The 21,033-nt window shown below is 37.0% G+C and overlaps 1 protein-coding gene across 1 annotated transcript in view; it reads left to right on the top strand.

Annotated features, from left to right (window-relative positions):
- The window catches only part of Cdh20 (cadherin 20, type 2), a 202,265-nt gene extending 189,917 nt beyond the window's left edge, over positions 1 to 12,348 (top strand). Inside the window, exons 10-12 of the mRNA XM_005373010.2 lie at positions 650 to 767; positions 6,142 to 6,393; positions 10,734 to 12,348. Of these exons, the coding sequence (XP_005373067.1) occupies positions 650 to 767; positions 6,142 to 6,393; positions 10,734 to 11,239 (876 nt within the window). The 3' untranslated portion in view covers positions 11,240 to 12,348. The remainder of the gene's footprint in view (positions 1 to 649; positions 768 to 6,141; positions 6,394 to 10,733) is intronic.
- Positions 12,349 to 21,033: the final 8,685 nt, after the last annotated feature.

Consider the following 21,033-nt stretch of genomic DNA (forward strand, 5'->3'; position numbering starts at 1 on the left):
CTAAAGAAAAAGGCATCTCACTTCTTGCTCTTTCCACCACCAAGCTTTGCTTCTAACTCTAGTCCATTTGTACCCTAGGGGTCTTGTACTCTACACACCTTTTCTAGCTCCCCTCCTGTCAACAAAATGTAACTGCACCATGTTCCAGCCCCTCACCTCTGCTTTCCATTAACTACCACAGCCAATGCTGATGTGTCTGCTTATTTCTCTCTTAGGTGGTGATCATTCTTAAGCCAGGGATTTTTAAAGATAGTGATTTAACCCTGAAATATTCACCCAGTAGTTTTAAGTAAATTGGGAGAGAGGAGGAGAATGTAGGATAAGCATAACTTGTGACACCCCAGAATCCCTTACTCAAGGTTTTATATTTATAGTGCCTAAAAATGACTAGCTATGGTTTGGGACTGTAGTTATACTGATGTCTAACATGAGGTATTTAGGTAACATTTATCCTATGCCCATTAACATAGGTCCAACAATAAACCAAAATTTATTTGGAATTGTGTGATATCATGGAGACTTTCCAGGTAAGCATCATGCCATATTTACTAGGAAAAACAACCTGTTGTTGGATTTAAAGGCTTGGGATTTCACTGCGCCCTAAAATTTTTTTGACTCAAGCTCACCTGATTTCAAATCCTTCCTGCAGCTGATCCAGACAGTGAGTGCTGTGGACCAAGATGACCCACACAATGGTCAACATTTCTACTACAGCTTGGCTCCTGAAGCTGCTAACAACCCCAACTTCACTGTAAGGGACAACCAAGGTAATTAGATGGACAAGAGGCTACCTGTGCTTTTCCGCAGCATAGAATAGATACTTTTGGTGACTGCATCATAGGAACAGTGTCAAAGTTTGCCTGCTCTTTAATAGCAGGAAGGACATTAATGTTAATCCTAGTCTTTTTAAAGTTTTGTTTCAGAACATCAAAGACAAAGAGTGCCCTCTGCTGACTCAGTTGACAAATGTTTATAGTTACTTGCTCTATGCCAAACACTCTTCAAAGCACAGAAGCAAAATCTTTCCTTTATTCCTACAGATAGTGCTCATGTTTAAATATTCTATAATATTGGAAATAACCTGAGAACAATGATAGAAACTGACCTAAATAAGACAAAAATCTGATGCAACATTTCTAATCAAAATATCAAAGGAGGAAATAGTGAAGAGTTCTCAGAACAAAAGGGCAAAAGCTAAATAACAGAAGTAGCAAAGGGAAAATATAGGAATACCAAGAGCTGTTTTGGCATTGAAACAACTTTAAAGAGATATACCCAGTTGGGACTGCTATTGCAGAAAGTGCTCCCTGACTATATCTTTTCAGAAATTGGAATAATAGGCCTGTCTTTTCCAACAAGCATTCAGATCAGTAAAGGCTGTCCAAGCACACTGTTCTCTGGACACAGGTGGGAAAAAAAGAGGAACTTTTCTATGTGGCCAGATGACTTGCTTCAAACAAAGGTCAGAGCAACTGAAAAAGTCATTTGAATTTGCCAAATGATACACTTCTGCTAATTCCGCTACCAACTAGCCATCTGACGTTGGGAGGTCATCACTTCTCTAGGCTGAAGTGACCTCATTTTCATTCCAATTCAAAAATAGTAATTGTAATTCCCTAACAACCTGAACAAAGGGTATTAAACAGTTGTGATGAAATTTAAGATACCAATGCAACCCAATATATTCTGCTATAAAATCTGAGACTCTCAAATCTTTTTTCTTCTAAATGGAAACTATTCTTCAGCTTTGTACATAGTATCATAAAATCATTATGATTACTTCTGGGAGGAAGGATAATATGAATCACCACAACAAAAATATCACAAATAAGTATCCTAAGACTTCGGGCTCACTCTTCTGAACTATTCATTATCTGTTTCATAGGGAAATGCTTTCCACAAAAAGTGGTTTCAGTCTCTTTCTGGTTAGTTTTACAAAAGAAATTCCATAGTGAGAGTGATAACATATTATGCTCTTTCTTCACATTTTCAGCTGTCATTCTATTTCTTCATTCTCATACTAGCCAAAATCAATACAAAAACAACATGCAGCAAAATGGTGCAAGTTTCTTAAAGATGACTGTGAGCTCAATCCATAAAACCAATCCCTTACAAAGATGGGCAGCAAAAATAAGATAATCAAAAGATATGACTCATCACTTGAAAGAAAGCCCAAAATAGAAGTCAGCACATCCTCAACAAAAAGCATGAACTCTTAATCTCCACATAACTTCTGTAGCCCCTCAAAACATGAGAGTTTTGTGTCATCTCACCTAAGAAACAAATATTCATTGCAAACAGTTTACTAAATTCCTAATTATCACACTCAACAAAAAACTTCCAAAAGGCTAACATATGCTGGTCCTCTCCTAAGACTAAACTCAACGGTATGAAGCTCAGAATTTTTTCTTTACTCTTAAATAATTCTCAGATCCAGAAACATAAGGTTTAGTAGACAAAATATACTGCTTCTATGAAATGCAATTCTAGTCCATCTTTCCTAAAAGCATTATGACCTACTATGGATTAGAGCAAAAATAATTTTAAAATAGATCTGTTTAGAGAAAAACTTGATTTCTGAAAAAAACAGAAACTTAAAACTACAACATAGAATTAATAGTATTTACCTATGATGTCTAGAAAACAAAATGGCAAATGGATGGGTTGCGTGGTAAGTGAATAGATAAATATAATCACAGTAACCAACTGCTACATTTTTCCAGGGAAAAGCAAAGAGGAAAATAGCCTGTACAGAAGAAGGAAGAGATTATAATTATTTGAATAATTTGGCAATTAATGTTACTAAACTAAATAAGCGGTTGCACAGTATAATAAGAGAAGAACATATTTTAGAATCAGTTACCAGAGCTCAAATCCCAGCTCTGCTACCAGCTAGGTTAGTGACTGAACAAATTATACCATCACTTAGGCATTAACTATCTCACTACCTCATCCAATTCTTGTGAAGACCTAATGAGATACTATATTACATGTGAAATGCAAGTAACATTGCCACTCAAGAAACCACCATGAATAAAACAGGGACATAAGGAAGAGGGGAAGGTGATTAGGGGATGATTTCTTGGTCAGAATAGGTTAAGTTATGCTACAGGAACAAACTACCAAAATCTCAGTGAGTTAGTGAAACTAAAGTTAATTTCTTTCTCAAAAAAAAAACCAAACCTCCCTATGCCTCTCAGTGACTCAAAGCATCTGTCTACCATATGCATCTCAGTGTCCCAGGCTTCTAGGCTCTCCATCTCACACATTCTCTCAGTTGCCATAACAATGCAAGAAAGCAGACAATTCTATACCAGCTCTCATGTGCTTCTGCCTGGAAGTGAAATAAAGCAAATTTGCTCTTTTCTTCATCCCTGAAGCAAATCACATACATATGCCCAAATTCAAAAAGACAGAAAAGTATAATCCCTTACTATGTCCAAGAAGAGGAGAGCCATAAATATTTTTTATCTTTTATTAGTACACGCTTGCAGTACAAAATGACCTCATTCATTGTAGGGAACTGCCACATGTACGAAGCACTTTTCAATTCTTTTTCCCCCTTCCCTCTACTCCCTCTGATGCTACCAGCACCAAAGTCATTTACTTATCTTATAAGACCTTGTAAAGTTAATTATATATACAGATTAAATGCCAGATTAATAGGCCCAAAAATATATAAAACACACAAGACAATTGTACTAAGTCAAGCTGCAATTTTAGATACATTGTCCATGCTGGATTATAACTTTTTTTTTCTCTTTTTTCCTATTATTGTCTTTTACTTCATACTTTTTTTATATACGAAGTTTTTCATACAAAAGAAACACGCAATATTTAAGGTTGTGTGTGTGATTTACTTCATTTAACATTATGTCTGAAGGTATATCCATTTTCCTACGAATGACTCAAGTTTATCCTTCTTTAGAGCAAAGTAGTACTCCACTGTATATAATACCACATTTTCTTTATCCAATCATCTGTTGTTGTACATATAGACCATTTACAAGATTTAGCTATTATGAATTGTGCTGCTATAAACATGTGTATTTATACATCACCATGGTATGACAGCTTTAACTTTTTTGGGAAGATACCTAGAAGGATGATAGCTGGGTCAAATGGAATTTCTATTTTTAGTGTTTTTAAGGAATCTCCATCCTGAGTTTCATAGTGGTTGTATCAATTTACACTTCCACCAACAGTGAAAAAAGGTTCCTTTTTTCCCACAGCCTTACCAGCATTTGTTATTGGTTGATTTCTTGATGACAATTTTCTTTCTGGAGTGACACAGAATCTCAGTGTTGTTTAAATTTGCATTTCTTGAGTGACCAGCAATGCTGAACATTTTTGCATGTATTTATTGGCTATTTATATCTCTTCATCTGAACAGTATCTACTCATTTCACATGCCCATTTTTTAATTGGGTCTTTCAATTTGGGGTCTAATATTTTTTAATTTTTGCAGATTCTAATATTAGTCCTTTGTCTCAGGAGTAGCTGGCAAAAATTTTTCCCAGCTATAGTTTTTCTCTTCACTCTGTTGGTTTCTTTCACCCTGCAGCAGCTTTTCATTTGATGTGATCCCATTTGTTGATTCTTTGTATTATTTCTTGTGCAACCAGGGTTTTGTTCAGAAAGTTTGCCTACACCTACATCTTCAAGAGTTTTACATAGTTTGTTGTCCAGAAAATTAAGTGTTTCTGTTCTAATATGTAGCTCTTTGATCTGCTTTTATTTAGTAAGAGATGAGGCTAGTTCCCAGTACCGAAGAAAAACCCAAAAAAAAAAAAAAAGAGATGAGGCTAGTTTCAATCTTTGGTATGGGCCAGTTTTCCCAGCACCATTTGAGAACATACCACTAATGATCACTAAAAATGTCTCTTTTGGTTAGACTCTCATTCAGAGAATCTGTGTTGATGGGATTAGCTTTGAAAGTGACTTCTCACATGTCCTAACACTTCTCTCAAATTGTCCCTCTGATGAATCGATCTGAGCTTTGTAAAAATATATCTGCTTTAGAATTAAAAGCCACTCTAGGAAACTTGAGAACATAGATTTAAAAACTAAAAATCCCCACCCATAACATTAGGCAAATAATTATAAATACACACATGTATACATACATACACACTTCCATGTGAACACACATGCAGATAGCAGCTTGGTAGAAACAGATCTAAACATTCAGCTAAAGGAAAAATAGGTTTAGTATTCTATTACACAGAAGGGTGATTATAGTCAACAATACTGTATAATTCAAAATACCTAGACAATTTTAAATGTTTTCATCACAAAGAAATAGTAAAAGTCTGAAATGTTGAATAACCTGAATATTCAGTGCAATATAGAATGCACTGAAACATCCCACTGTGCCCCATAAAGATGTACATTATCAATTTTTGAAACTTTTAAAAACTGGAGGAAAAAGTAAAGAATATTACTGATTAGGAATAAATTTCACCATGCTCATATTAACTGCTCAAACTTAGACAACTAAGCCAGAAGAAACAATAGTGTATCATATGATTGAGGAATTGCAGATAGGCCTCTACTAAATGAGCAGGTCTTCAAGAAGTTGGTAACTGTAATTCTGAGTCATTAAAAAAAAAAATTGGCAAAAGATATGAGTTCCAGCCAAAGTGGCAAAAATAAGCAATCCGTCACAACCACATGGGTTCTTCAGCATTCTTTTCCTAGAGGCACAAAGCAGTACCAGGGCCTTGACAAGCTACTGAGCAGGAACAAACAGGGACCACAGTCACCAGTGACTGTTCACTTCTGTCAAACCTTCCCAGGCACATTTTGTTAGATCTGAAGGCTGACAGTTTGCCTGGGGCACTTTATGTCAAAAGGGTAAAGCAGATTCTCAAAAAAAAGGGTTTCCTTCCTAAGCCTCAGGGTTTTGCCTAAAAGCAACAAAAAATCTTGTTTTACAAATCCAAATAGTGATCCAGCCAACTTACTGCTGCTACAAATTCAGCTAAAGGAAACCACCTGGGAATGTCAACTGTTCTTCGTATTCCCTATCCCTGCCCTCCTTTTTCGCAATCTAAAAATTAATTCACTTGTTGGTTTTTCCATTATCTTCTCTCATTGTTTTCTTCCCTTCTTTAACCATGGAACCCCTTGCTTCTTCAGATAACACAGCCCGGATTCTCACCAGGAGGTCTGGCTTCCGGCAGCAGGAACAGAGCATATTTTACCTGCCTATTCTGATAGCAGACAGTGGGCAGCCAGTGCTAAGCAGCACAGGCACACTGACCATTCAGGTGTGCAGCTGTGATGATGATGGCCATGTCATGTCCTGCAGCTCCGAGGCCTACATGCTCCCAGTCAGTTTGAGTCGGGGTGCCCTCATCGCCATTCTGGCCTGCATTTTTGTCCTCTTAGGTGAGTAAGTATCTCATTTCCTTTGTGTAGGGCCCTCTTACTCGAACAGCAGTCAGTTATCCCTCTCACACAGCTATTTAGACCTAGTCTATCTATGCCACACTTACTGAAAAGGTAGTATAGGGAGGCTTGGGAAAAAGTATAAAAATTAAAGACAGTCTCTTTCTTCAAGGCCTTTTCAGCAAGATTAAAACACATGTATTCACCAAGCATCTACAATAGGTCACAAAACCATGCTAGGTGCTTGGATTAATAAGAAAGACATGACCTGGACTTCACAGAGTTTACTGCACAATGAAATAACTTCATTTTGACCTCACAGAATCAAAATAACAATTTTGGAGATTATATGATGAGCACTTCCTCTAATTCCTTCCTTTCAGATCAAAAACAGCTAAAACACAGAGGTTAGTGACACACAGGTTCAAAGCCAAATGTCAGAGACAGATTCAAGATTGAAATGCAAGCCGGCCATATACTAGGCACCCTATCTCAGCAGTGCTGCTCTTCTCCTAAACGCTCCTGTACAGATTTTGACGATGCTGTTACACAGAGAGAAAGAGCCACAGGGTATGCATCCTGGAGAGACAGGGCCTCATAAAGGGGAGGTGTCATTTCAAACAATAGAACCATTATTCCCAAAGTATGACTTTTAAGAGCTTAATACCATACTTATTATTTAAATCAAATTATCTAAAAATAAGACATATAGTAAACTTTAAAGGGACAGACCAACTGTATAAAGTCCCTAACTCTTCAGCACCATCAGCATTTCGTCCAGCAGATAATCCAAGGGTGATCATTGAAGGCCTCATAAAAAAGTAGAACTTTTAACAGAAACCTGAATGAAGCAGTAGGGTAGCCACAGATTTGTGGAGAATAAGCTGTTTAGGGGCATTAATGTCCCTCCTAGGTACTGACAGCATCTAACAAAAAGCAGTATCTAAACAAAACCAGTTTGCTTCTGGTAAAACAAAGAGATGATGGAAGGCTGGTGGGAGAGCACTATTAGGGTAGAGAATCCTTTTCTCCTATCAAGTCATACCAAGGCAGTCACCTAACTCCCTTGTACATAAGGCCATTTGTGTAACTGTTTTGTAATTCCACACTCAAAAGTAAATACTTAAATAATCTCTTGGATTCAAGAAAATATCTATATCTACCTATAGATAGATACACCCCACCTCTTCTAACTAAATTAAACCATAGTGCATACATCTTGCTTAAGAAAAGCAAACATAATAGACAACAGTATCATTCAAAGTAAAAGAAATCTCAGCTTTCTATGAGGAAAAAATAAAGCACTGGAGATTTAAATTAAACTACACTTGCAGATATCCATGCACACTCTTGCTCTCTAGTTTTCCTAAATAGACTGAGTCAGACCAGAGAAAGAAATTCTTCCCTGTATAAAATATCAGCATTTAGCTGACTTTCTAGGTGGGCCTGTGGAACAGGCTGCTCAAAATAATTTTAAAATACAACATGTAGTTTAATTTTGTTGTAATAGTTTAGTCTCACATGAAGCAGCAAAAATAAGTAAGCTTTCTAAGTCCCTGGATTCCTAGATGAAAAAGAATTGTTATGGTTTCTGATCCATGAGAATTGTTATGATTTGTCCATGACAAACCAAACTTTCTGCAATTTCTTAAAGTGTCCATAAGGTGGCATTGGGAGTCCTTAAGAGCAAAACAGAAGCCTTTGAAGAAACTTGCTTCCAGGAGAAATTTCCAGACTAGCCGTCCTTAATTCTATCTTTGGAAAATTTTGTGAGCTCACCCTGGCCCACAAAGAGCCCATCACTGCAGACAGACTGATTTAAAGAGACTGACTCAGAGGAGCTATCTAGTTAGAAGTAGTGTGAAAGGGAAGTTTATTTCATCCCTCCCCAACTCATTATGTGTTGTCTTTTGAACTGTATAGAGTAAGTAAACAGTTTTCAGGAGCTAAATTAAACGTACGTGTCACAAAATCCTCTGTTTTATGTATCCTTATTCCTATATTAAACACAATTACTATAACTGTGTAAGAGTTTAGTTGCAGCTCATGTGTCAACAAAACACTACATTTTTTGTGAACAATTAAACAAATTCACTCTGACAATTTCAACAGGGTAGTGCTTTTTATATCTTGTAGATATATCCAGTTCTTTTGGTATCATACACTAGGCCTATAATACCTAAAGAATAAACATCCTTAGAACCAATTCTCTTCTGTCATACAATCAAGGAAGCCTTTCAGCAGAATAGGACCATTTTTTCTAAAGCATGACTTTTAAGAGCATAATGTAATACTTATTATTAAACTAAGTTATCTAAAAATAAGATATACAATAATCTTTATTTCTTAAGAGACAGACCAATTTTATAAAATGCCTACCATCAGCATTTTCTCCAGCAGATAATCAAACACTGTGTTTTCCCACGTTGCCCAACCTGGCCTCAATCTTGTAGGCTCAAGTGATCCTCCTACCTCAGCCTCCCTGACAACTGGAACAAAGAGTCTACGCCACCCAACCCAACTACTCAAAGATTTTTCTTTGTTTCCTAGTATCTTAAAATACCATCACTGCCACTCCAAGGTCACCTGAATCCCTGTCCACTCCAGCAGGCAGAGTTCACCGACTCTGCCTCTGTACTCCACTGACAACACTTGTGATCCCATCATATAACTATTATGCTCTGAGTTATATTAACCATTTGAGTATTTAATCACCTTATATTGAAAGTTCATAAGAACACATAATGTCATAATATTATTTCCCCACTGTTTAGCGCAGAACATAAAATTTATTTGGGTTTAGTAGTAACCGTTTACTGAATCCCACAAATACAGCATGTTCACTTAGAATCCCAATTCTCCATCCTGTCTTCAGTCCAAGTGACACTCCAGCCTTTGATGCTCAAGTTTAACCCTCCACTTCCTTAAGTCTTATTAGTCTCCTTCCCTGAAATCCATAGGTCCCACAGTCCATGCCTCATCTTTTATACATACAGAACATACACAAGAGTATATAATTATCTGTGTGTGCATTTTGTCACTCAAGCTAGTCACAAAATTTTAGGTGTTAACATTATTAATTGCAACTTATACAAAAAGGTCCACCTATATCTAAATACTTTAAAAATCATAGCTGAGTGTTTTTAGACTGTAATCTCTAATTGCACATGACTGTACTGCATTTTTTCCCTTGAATAAACTGGGGTCTTATTTTTGCAGTGCTGTCAAACTGTCACTGTTCACCAGCTGTAACAAAGCACACCAGAAAAAAAAATCAATAGCAGTTCTACAGCTAAAACCTCAACACACTTCCTGGAAAACGTTTTCAGTCACAGAGATAAACAGCTCAATGGGATTATCTCTATCTCTCCTTTAAACCCCAGTGAACATATCCTGGGGAAAAAAAATGCATTTGTTGGAATAAATTTTTACCCAAACCTGCAAGGGCACATCTACCAGTGTGGTGCTTCTTTGATAACACAATGAATTATATAAAATGTCACTGCTCATTCCCTTCCCTCCATGAGAGCCATTGGATGCAGAGCGCCACAATCACTGCTCTCATAAAAGGCTTTGCTGAGGCATCTGAGGTTACTGGATCTGAACTCATTTATGGTCTTAGTTTTGGAAGAGGTATAAAAGACAATGACGGTAGTTCACTTAGCTTATATGTCAGTATTTATATATGGTTATAATTGTGGGGTGGGATCCTATTACAATGTGAATGTAAGAAAGCAGAATTCCACCAATATTTACTTTATAACAAAAACATACATTCATTACTATATAACTAGAGCACATGATCCGATTCTTAGCATATCTTACTCCATAGCAGGTAAAAGTGCTTCCTACTTTTTTTAGCAGGATTTCACACTGGGCGTGCACACTATTTCAAAGCAACAGACTGATGTAAAGACACTTACTACACAAGTTCTAATTATACCAATCGAAGAAATACAGGGAGGGCTTCATTTGCCCACACACTCTCAATCTAACATGGTAAAAACAGTGAGAACACGGGAGACTTAAATTAGTTACCTGCCTCGGGTTTAAAATACCTAAATGTTATCTCTGAACTCACCACTTAGTGACGTCTTCTTTTACTCTTAGTTAAACAGTGAGTATCTTGCCCACAGTGATGAGCACAGCTGTGCATGCAGCAAGTCGCTTTTAGCACATTCACAGAAGTTCCATTTGATGACAAATCCTTTAATGTAGCTGAGGTCAGTGGGAGAGAACAAAATGGCTGCAGTTAGGTCAGGATTTCTGCTTCAGATCAAGAGTCTTTCTAGTGACGGCCCAGCCTTACAAGTAAACACCCTGTCTTCTACCCCTGGCAGTGCTGGTGCTGCTTATTCTGTCCATGAGGAGACACCGGAAACAGCCGTACATCATCGACGACGACGAGAACATCCACGAAAACATCGTGCGCTACGACGACGAGGGCGGCGGCGAGGAGGACACGGAGGCCTTCGACATCGCGGCCATGTGGAACCCCCGGGAGGCACAGGCAGGCACCGCCCCCAAGACGCGGCAGGACATGCTACCCGAGATCGAGAGTCTGTCCCGCTACGTGCCTCAGACCTGCGCCGTCAACAGCACTGTCCACAGCTATGTGCTGGCCAAGCTCTACGAGGCCGACATGGACCTGTGGGCCCCGCCCTTCGACTCTCTCCAGACATACATGTTCGAGGGGGACGGCTCGGTGGCAGGGTCGCTGAGCTCCCTACAGTCTGCCACCTCGGACTCGGAGCAGAGCTTCGACTTCCTGACGGACTGGGGACCCCGCTTCCGGAAGTTGGCTGAGCTCTATGGGGCGGCGGAAGGGCCGGCGCCTTTGTGGTGAGGGAAGCCGGGAGGCCGCGAACGCCGGAATCCAGACGCGCTCGGAGGATACTTTGGTGAACAAGGGGCAGCAGATCACGCGAGCAATAGAGTTCTGTGCTGGAGAGTAAGGATCGGGGAGAACGGGGCGAACAGAGCTCTCTCTGGATCAGCTTTACTTGGTTATATTAAATTCAGTAATCAAGGTGAAACCCAAGAAGAGAAGGACAGAATCTCCAATTACCTTTTGTTTTTAAATTTTCTGACACTGTTTAAAGGGTTGGAGTCCATGGTATTAGGCAAGCTTGGCTTTTCTGCTATTCACAGGGCCTTTGTCACTTTGCCAGCACAGAAGAGGCTCTGGTCGTAAATAGAGAGATGACCAGTGAACACAGGTAGAAAGTTCTACTTTCATGTCCGGATTTTTTTATTAATATTATTTTATTTTCCATTTAAGAGTTTTGCTGGATCATCAAACTGCAGAAAACAACCTACAGAAAAGAACAATGAAAAATTGTTCCTCAGTGAAATTAACCTACCAGTTCTGGGATGGATGGAATTTCTTTTGAGACAAGGTTAAGACTGAGTCAGCCTTGCATGGGGGATGGGTGGGAGGGTGGGAGAAGGAAGAGATAATGACTTTGTACTCAAGTTTTATACCTAGCTGAACCAAGAGTTTTTGGCATTACAGCTAATCTAGTGCCACTGAGTTAGAGTGCTTCTGTTCTCCTTTCAGCTCTTTCAGCCCCTGCAAAAGTGTTCAGAATGAAATGTGAAAATCTGCCTCTTTTGCACTGTAGATGTCTCTTCCATGTGCCAAATGTGGAGATTAGATGCTACAAATGAAAGCCAAATAAAAAGAAGTACCTGGTAAAAGCATGGGTTAGAGGGCTTTCCTAATCTGTGTGAGGTCAATCCAAGGGATGTTTACATACTGTAGATAACCTACTTGAACAAAAATCAGTATTATAGAGAATAAATGGATGTAAGAAAATTACATGTATAAGTTTTGTATATTTGTTAATAATTTTGGTAATAAATATGATGTACTGCATCACAGTACCTTAGCACTTCTTTTAATAAAAGTTAAATAGAAGGGAGAGTCTATTGCCAATTTGTTTAATTGCTGAACCAGAAAAAATGACTTTGTGATCTTGATTTCACCTTAGGTTCTTGGAACTGGGTAAGACAGAAGCAATGTCAAAGAAATATGGTACTGTGCACTCTGTTCCAGTCCCTGACCAGGTGAATGTTATGGTTCAAACTGTTGAGCTTTTAATAAACACTCCTTGTTCTTCCATCTCTGAAAAAGAAACAAAGGATAATTTGGTAATATCAATGATATAATGATGAATTTATTCTATATTATTCACTTGGTGTATTACACCAAGCCACCAAGGAGGTAGGCTGCTGTTACTTTCATTTTGGTTTTAGTCAAATCAAATGTCATCAGTTTATTCACTCTAGATAATCTCACAGTAGGTGAGTACCATATTCTATCCATCTTTCTTTTGCCTATAACAGTTAGCAGTCCTTTGCACATAGTAGATGCTTATTAGATGCTTATTGGGTACATGATGGACAAGATTTCTTTCTTTGACATTCTATTACTAAAGTATACTTACAGTTATCTTCACAATTGAAGACAAAGTGTAAACCAAATAATTTTCTGACAAACTTGATTCTAGCTATAGTTATTAGATTTTAATGTGTATAAGAATCAACTAGAAGGCCTTGTCAAACTATCTCTCCTCCCAAGAATTTCTAACTTGGTAGACCTGGCATGGTTTGCTTTCTAACAAATTCCCTAGTATATGCTGATCCATTGTTGACCCAGAGATCATTTGAAGAATGTATGGTATACAGTTGCTCTTTCTTAGACACATAAACACTAGCTTATCACCCCACTTGAGGCCCACTCTATCAATAGAGTTGTGAATCTCTTCTAGCAAAATAAATGCTGATGAAAAATTTGAGAAGGCAGATGAGAGCCTGGGAACCAGTGGGATGTCATTTTGTGCATGTTACATAGTTTACTAAGAGCAACACAAATTATCTCTGCAGCTTTCTTCATGCTAAACTTTTTCTCCCATGACAAGCAGGCAGCTCTCACCTATCCCATTAAAGTAGGATGTACTACAGAAATAAATAAATTTAACAAAGCAAAAGAACAAAACATGAACCTAAGCCCAAACTAGACACTAGCACATACTAATTATGTGAGTGTGGGCAAATTAACCTCTGTAGCACTCTATTTTTCTACTGCAAGCTCGGGATAATTTTGCGACTATCTGACTTTATGTTGCATGCCTTACAACTGGGAACAGCTGTTATCTTAACCACAGGGGGTTATCATGGCCCACATCCTACAAATCTGATCCCCATGGTACTGGGCATGAAATGATTAAACAGAATTTCCTTGATCTTCTGGTCCCTGAGAGGATAGTTAGTAGTGTAATACAAGAAGTGTGAAAAAAGAACAAAGTAGGAGAACCATTACAGCTCATATAAGGGGCTAAAAGAGACCCTCACTTCCAATGAGTTTTGAGTTTAAAAATTCTCTCTCTGCTATGATGGTGTACTGTGAATAATGCTTCTCACTTTGGAGAAGAAAGGAAAAAGGAAAAAGAGAGTAGACAGAGAAAGATCACTACTGCACAGGTAGTGTGCTCAGGTGAGACCAAAGAGCTATAAAATTATTCCATTATTTTTGTATTATCAGATTAAGCAGGTAGTCATATAATTGACATGTTAAAAGGAAAAGAATGTCTATAGGAAACAACTGATTTAGACTCAGCCTGAAACTGTGTTGTAAATGTTTTCAATGAATTTTTTAATCAAAAAAGGAGACTATATCAACATGGAAGATATCAAAGGCAAAGACTGAGTGCCTCACTCAAGAAAGAACCTATATATCCTCAGAACAGAAGTCAGACAAGTGAAATTCGGCACAGGCACATTGATCAAAAGTTGTTACTATTCACTAGTAATACAAAACTAGGCTTTGATATCGAATCCATAGTACATACAAATAGTACTGGGCTACATGAACATAGATTACACAAGTAGTTCTCCATTTTTAAATCCTTTTGTCATTTTTATTACAGTTAAAGAAACTTACATAGATGGGTAGATAGATCTTCTGCTTGGTCCTTTGTGATCAATGTTCTGATACAGGGAGTAAATAAAATTAGGTTAAAGAGTCCTTTTTAAAAAAAATAATCTACTAAAGAGACTTACATACATCTCTTCTGATTCAAGTTATGCAAAAAAATGCTAATTTGTAGAGCATTTAGTTAACTGTAGCACTAACCCAAAACACAATTTTCCTTACATATTTATTCCTGCGAAAGGATGCACACAAATCCTGACTCATTTATTCAGCCACACTGTTGATTTTTAAGGATGATCAGATGGCTGAGGATGAGGGAGTTTCTTCCACTCCAGCACATTAGCTACCATGGCAAACTTCCAGGTGCCCATGATGCCAAGGAATCGACTTCATATTCCAGAAAGCTTTAGACCTCTTCTCTGAAGTATCCACTTTCAAAAACCAGTACAACCATCCACAAAATCTTTTCTAATTTTTTAGGAGGGCTAGATCCTAGCTTTTCTTAAACGAAAACTTATTTCCATCTCTTTCCCTTCTTTCCTATCACCTATTTTGGTTTCCATTGCTGCATCAAACAAAAAAGCTTAGTGGAATTCACTGATACCATTTATTATGCTCAAACATTCAGTAGGTCGGGAATTTGGAAAGCGTACATCAAAAACATCTCTTCTCCACTAGGAACACTCAAAGGCGAGGGGCAGTTTAAGAGCTGGGACCCAACTCATCCAAAGACTTGCTTTTTCACCACATGTCTAGTAGTTGATGCTGGATATCAGTGAGGACCAGATGTAGTAAAAGTCATCCAGAACTCCTCCTCTGGTTGTGTGGACTTCCTCACAGAATGGTGGTTCAGTTCCAAAAGGGAGCAACACAAGAGAACCAAAAAGAAATTGAATCACCACTTATAACATTAGAAGAAGCATAGCATTACCTCTCTGGTAGTCACAAGCTTCCCCACACTGAGGAAAAGGGAACATGCACTCCACCTCTCCATGGGATGTGTCAGAGCATCAGAGCTACAGCACAAGAAGAAATAATGTTATGGCCATTGTTGGAAAACACAGTCAGCCACACCATCTTTTCCTTTTTTGTGCAATGTCTCTCCTTACTACTCCAGGAATCACCTTTGGTTCTATTCATAATTTCCTTTATCTCTCCCACTCTCCATCCTCTGTATAGAATAAACTCTTTTTTAATTAATTAAGTTTATTGGTACATTTTAGGCATATGTGACGATCACATTATCACAGGGAATTTGTCCCTGTACATGGTATATCTTCATTCTTTTTTCCCATTCCCCTATGCCCCCTACTACCCTCTTCCTATTTACAAAATCTCTTTCCATTTTTTCTTTCTTTTTTAATTTTTCCTTTTCCCTCCCTCCCCCCCCTCCCTAGATCCCCTTCCCATTTGAATATTTTCTTCCCATTTCACAATATCTATTATAATTTTGGTCCTTACTTACACTTTCAGTTTCTCACACCAGAGAAATGATGGGGTATTTGCACATGTGTGTCCAATTTATTTTACTTTAGTAACCTTATGTTCTTCAGGTGCATCCATTTACTTAGAAGTGTCTTGAGCTTATCCTTCCTTATGGCTAAGTAGTACTCCATTATATAAAATAATGACATCTTCTTTATCCAGTCATCATTTGATGGGAATTTGGACTGTTTGCAAGATTTAGCTATTACAAACTGTGCTGCTATAACATGTGTGCCCATGTATCACTGTGGTATGATGCTTTTAATTCTTTTAAGAAGATATCAAGAAGGGGAATAGCTGGGTGCAATGAGATTTCTAGTCCTAGTTTTTATGAGGAATTGCCACACTGATTTCCACAGTGGTTTCACCAGTCTACACTCCCACCAACAGTGGAAAAGTTTTCCTTTTTCCCCACATCCCCACCAGCATTTGTTATTGACTGATTTCTTGATAACAGCCATTCTTTATGGAGTGAGATGGAATCTCATCCTTGTTTTAATTTGTGTTTCTCAAATTACCAGTGATATTGAACATTTTTTCATATATTTATTTGCTGTTCATACTTCTTCATCTGAGAAGTATCTATTAATTTTAGTGCCCATTTTTGGATTGGATCTTTAAATTTGGGTGTTCTGGCTTTCTTGAGTTCTTTATATATTCTACATAGTAGTCCTTTGTCTAAGGAACAGATGGTAAGATTTTCCCACACTGTGGATTGCCTCTTAACTTTGTGGTTTCTCTACCTGTGCAAAAGCTTTTGAATAAGATGAGATCCCAGTTGTTGATTCTTTGTGATAGTTCCTGTGCAGTTGGGGTTTTGTTCATAAAATCTTTGCCTACACCCATGCCTTCAAGTTCTACCTATTCTATCTTGCAGCAGATTTAGAGTTTTTGTTTTAATACTTAGATCTTTGGGCCATTTTAGCTTAGTTTAGAGCATAGTGAAAGATAGAGTTTTATTTTTAATCTCTGGCATGTGGAAAGCCAATTTTTCCAGCACCATTTATTAAAGAGGCTATCTTTTTCCCAGTGAATGTGTTTGGCTCTTTTGTCAAAGATAGGTTGGCTGAGTATGTCTGGAGTTGTTTGGGTATCTTCTGATCTGTCCCACTGATGCTTGGGTCTGGGTTTTTTTTTTTGCTAGTATCATGCTATTTTTTAATCACAGTTGCTTTTTAGTACAGGTGTAAGTCAGGAATTGTGATGCTGCCTGCTTTGCCTTGGTTGCCCAGAATTGCCTTTGCTATTCTAGGTCTCTTCGGGTTCCAAGTGAATTTTAGGAATGTTTTCTCTAATTCTGGGAGATATGCTAATGAAATTTTGATTGGGATTGAATTAAATCTGTATAACAATCTTGGAAGTATGACCGTTTTCACTATGTTGCTTCTTCCTCTCCAAGAACAAGGGATATCTTTCCATTTTCTGATATCCTCTTCAAACTCCTTTTTCAGAGTACTGTAGTTTTCAATGTGGAGGTATTTTGCTTTCTTCTTTAGATTCCTAGGTATTTGATTTTTTTCTTGGATGATACTGTGAAGGGTGTGGTTTCCCTAATTTCTCTATCAGTGAGTTTGTTGTTTGTGTACAGGAAGGCTATTGATTTTTGAGAGTTGACTTTGTATCTGGCTACACTACTGCATTTGGTAATTAAATTTAAAAGTCTTTTGGTGGAGCTTTTGAGGTCTTCTATGTAGAATATAATGTCATCTGCAAATAATGATAATTTAACTCCTTCCTTTGCTATCCTTATTCTCTTGTCTAATTGCTCTGGTTAATGTTTCCAGAAATATATTGAATAAGAATTATGACAGTGGACATCCTTGTCTTGTTCCTGATTTTAGAAGAAAAGCTTCCAGTTTTTTCCATTTACCTTGATGTTGGCTGTTTTTTGGTCATAAATGGCTTTTATCAGATTGAGATAAAGATCATCTATTATAATTTTCTGTAGCGTTTAATTATGAATGGGTGTTGGACTTTGTCAAACAGTTTTTTGTATCTATTGAGATGATCATATATTTTTTGTTCTTAGCTTTGTTAGTATGATAAATTATATTTATTGATTTGCATGTGTTGAGCCATCCCTGCATGCCTGAGATGAATCCTTCTTGGTTATGTTGTATAATCTTGTTGATGATTTGCTACACTCTGTTTGCCAATATCTTATTGAGGATTTTTGCATCTCTGTTCATTAGAGAGATTGACCTGTAGTTTTTTACTCTGTTGGATCCCTTTCTGGTTTTGGTATCATGGGAATTCTTACTTCCAGGAATGAATTTGGGAATATTTCTTCCCTTTCAATTTCATTGAAGAGTTTCATTTAAGTAGTGGCATTAGATCTTCTCTAAATTTCTTGTAGAATTCAGCAATGAATCTGTCAGAGTCTGGGCTTTTGTTGTTGGTGGTGGTAAGTTTCTACATCTTCAATTTCATTGACTGATATGGGTTTATTTAGAATTTTTATATCTTCTTGACTCAGCATTGGTAATTCATATGTATCTAAGCATCTGTCCATTTCTCCTCTATTTTCCGTCTTATTAGAATACAAGTTCTAGGGGCTGGGGATATAGTTCAGTGGCACAGCACCTGCCTGGCAGATGTAAGGTTGTGAGTTCAAGTCTCAGTAACAAAAAACAAAAATACAACAACAACAAAAAACAGAATACAAGTTCTCAGAGTATGTGTTGATAAGCTTCTGGATTTCTGCAGGATCTGTTGTGATTTCACTGTTTTCATTTCTAATGCATAGATTTGAGTTTTTCTTTCCTTTTTGATAAGGTTAGCTAAGGGTTTGTTGATTTTATCTAATCTTTTAATGAACAAACTCTTCAATTCATTGATTCTTTGTGTTGTTTTATTAGTTTCCACTGCATTAATTTCTGCTTTAAGATTTATAGTTTCTTCTCTTGTATGAGCTTTGGCCTTGACTTGCTCTTCTTTTTCTAGACGCTTGAGGTTCCACTTTGAGTTGTTTATTTGAGCTCACTCTGCTTTCCTGATATGGCAATTCACTGCTATAAATTTCTCTCTTAGGATTGCTTTCATTGTGTTCCAGAAGTTCTGGTATGTTGCATGGTCATTATCATTTAATTGCAGAAACTATCTAATTTCTATTTTAGTTTCATCTGTAACAAAATTAATTCCATCAGTTACTCTGGGGTTGTTATTTAATTTCCATGTGTTTATGAAGTTATTGTTGTTTCTTTTGCCATTGATTTCCAATTTCATTGCATTATCGTCTGACAATATGCAGACAACTTCAATTTCTTTGCATTTACTCAAGCATGTTCTATGATTTAGTCTGTTTTGGAGACCAACCTATGTGTAGCTAAGAAAAATGTGTATTCTGATGTTGTGAGGTGGAACACTCTGTAGACGACTACTATGTCCATTTGTTCAAAATTTTAGTTCAGTCCTAGTATTTCATTGTTAATTTTTTTGCCTAGTTGATCTATTTGTGACAGTGGTGTGTTGAGATTACCCATTATAATTATATTAGAGCTTATTTGATTTATCATGTCCATTAATATTTATTTTATATAGTTTGGTGCACTGGTATGTGGTGCATATGTATTTATGATTGTTATCTCTTTTTCTAGGATTACTCCCTTTACAAGGATGTAGTGACCTTCTTTGTCTTTCCTACTCAGCCTTGGCATGAAATTTCATCATCACTAACCACAATCCTGTCTTCTATATCTGAAATTCTGTCCTCACACTAGCTCATTCTGCTGTATATTCTTTCAATGCCATTTTTAATCTCCTGGATATCTGTTTGAAACTGTTTCGTGTATTCCATTTCCTTCCTCTGTTGGGCATTCATAATTTCCATCATTTTCCTCAGGTCCTCTTTTTTTTATTTGTGTCTGCTTTAGAGTCATTAAGCATGTCTTTCATTATAGGCACCATCTCTATAGTTATCTGAGAAATTACCTCTGATTTGATTTTTTTCTAGAGCCTCATCCGTCTGCTTTGTTACTTTCACTGTTATCACTTCAAAGAGACGAGGTGTGTGGCTTTTAGATTATGCCACAAGAAAAGAGAGAAAGAAAAGAACTAGACATACTTAAAGTATGCAATTTGATAATTTTTGACATATTTGTACACATATGACACCATCCCCCAAACACTATACTGATTTTATCTGTTACCACCAAAAATTTTCTCATGCCCCTCTGTGATACCTCCCTCTCATTATGTCTTACCCTCTTTCCATCCCAAGCAAATATTAAAATATTTTCTATCACTATAGATTAGCTTTTATTTTGTAGACTTTTATATAAATGATATAATACAAAATTTACTTTTTTTCTTTGATCTGGCATTGTTAACTCAGCAATAATTACTCTGACATCAGTCAGTGTCATTGTACAAATAGTTCATGTGTTTTGTTATTGAATAATATTCTATTTTTTAGATAAATCACATTTTTTCTTTTACATATGCATAGATATTTGAATTGCTGAAATTTGTATAAGTAGAGCTGCTATGAATACATATCACTGAGTCTTTTGTGATCATATATTTTCTCTTCTTCATAAATTCTTAGGGGTAGATCATAAGGGCTAGAGTGAACTATATTATAAGGTAGGTATATGCTGTAACAACAACTACAAGGGCTGGGTAGATAGCTCAGTGGTGCAAGTGCCTGCCTGGCAAGCATAAGGTACTGAGTTCAATCCCCAGTACCACCAAAAAAAAAACAGAACAAAGAAAAAAAAAAACACAACAAAACCTTCCAAAATGTCTTCACCATTTTAGCTTCCTTTTAGCAGTGTATAAAAATTCCATTTCCTCCACATCTTTGTCAACACTTGCTGTAATCTTTTTCACTTTAGTCAATATAAAATAGTATTGTAATATCTCACTTAATTTAAATTGATAATATCCTGATGGCCAATAATGTTGAGCACCTTTTCATGTGCTTATTTACAATCCATGTATCTTCCTAGTATCATATCCAGATGTTTTGCTTATTTTTAATTGAGGTATTTATATTCTTATTGCTGAGTTGTGAGGATTTTTAATATCTTCTCTACAAAAGTCCTTAATCAGTTATATACTTTGCAAAGATACTATCCCAATATCTTTGGTTTATCTTTTTATTCTATTAATAATACCTGTTAAAGGCCAGAGAATTTTCATTTTTGATGAAACTCAATTTATCAAATTATTCTCCCAGAGATTGTGCTTTTGGTATCATTTCTAAGAAATCTTTTCCT

Source organism: Chinchilla lanigera, unplaced genomic scaffold (assembly GCF_000276665.1).
Source record: "Chinchilla lanigera isolate Chin_1 unplaced genomic scaffold, ChiLan1.0 scaffold00001, whole genome shotgun sequence".
NCBI classification, from domain to species: domain Eukaryota; kingdom Metazoa; phylum Chordata; class Mammalia; order Rodentia; family Chinchillidae; genus Chinchilla; species Chinchilla lanigera.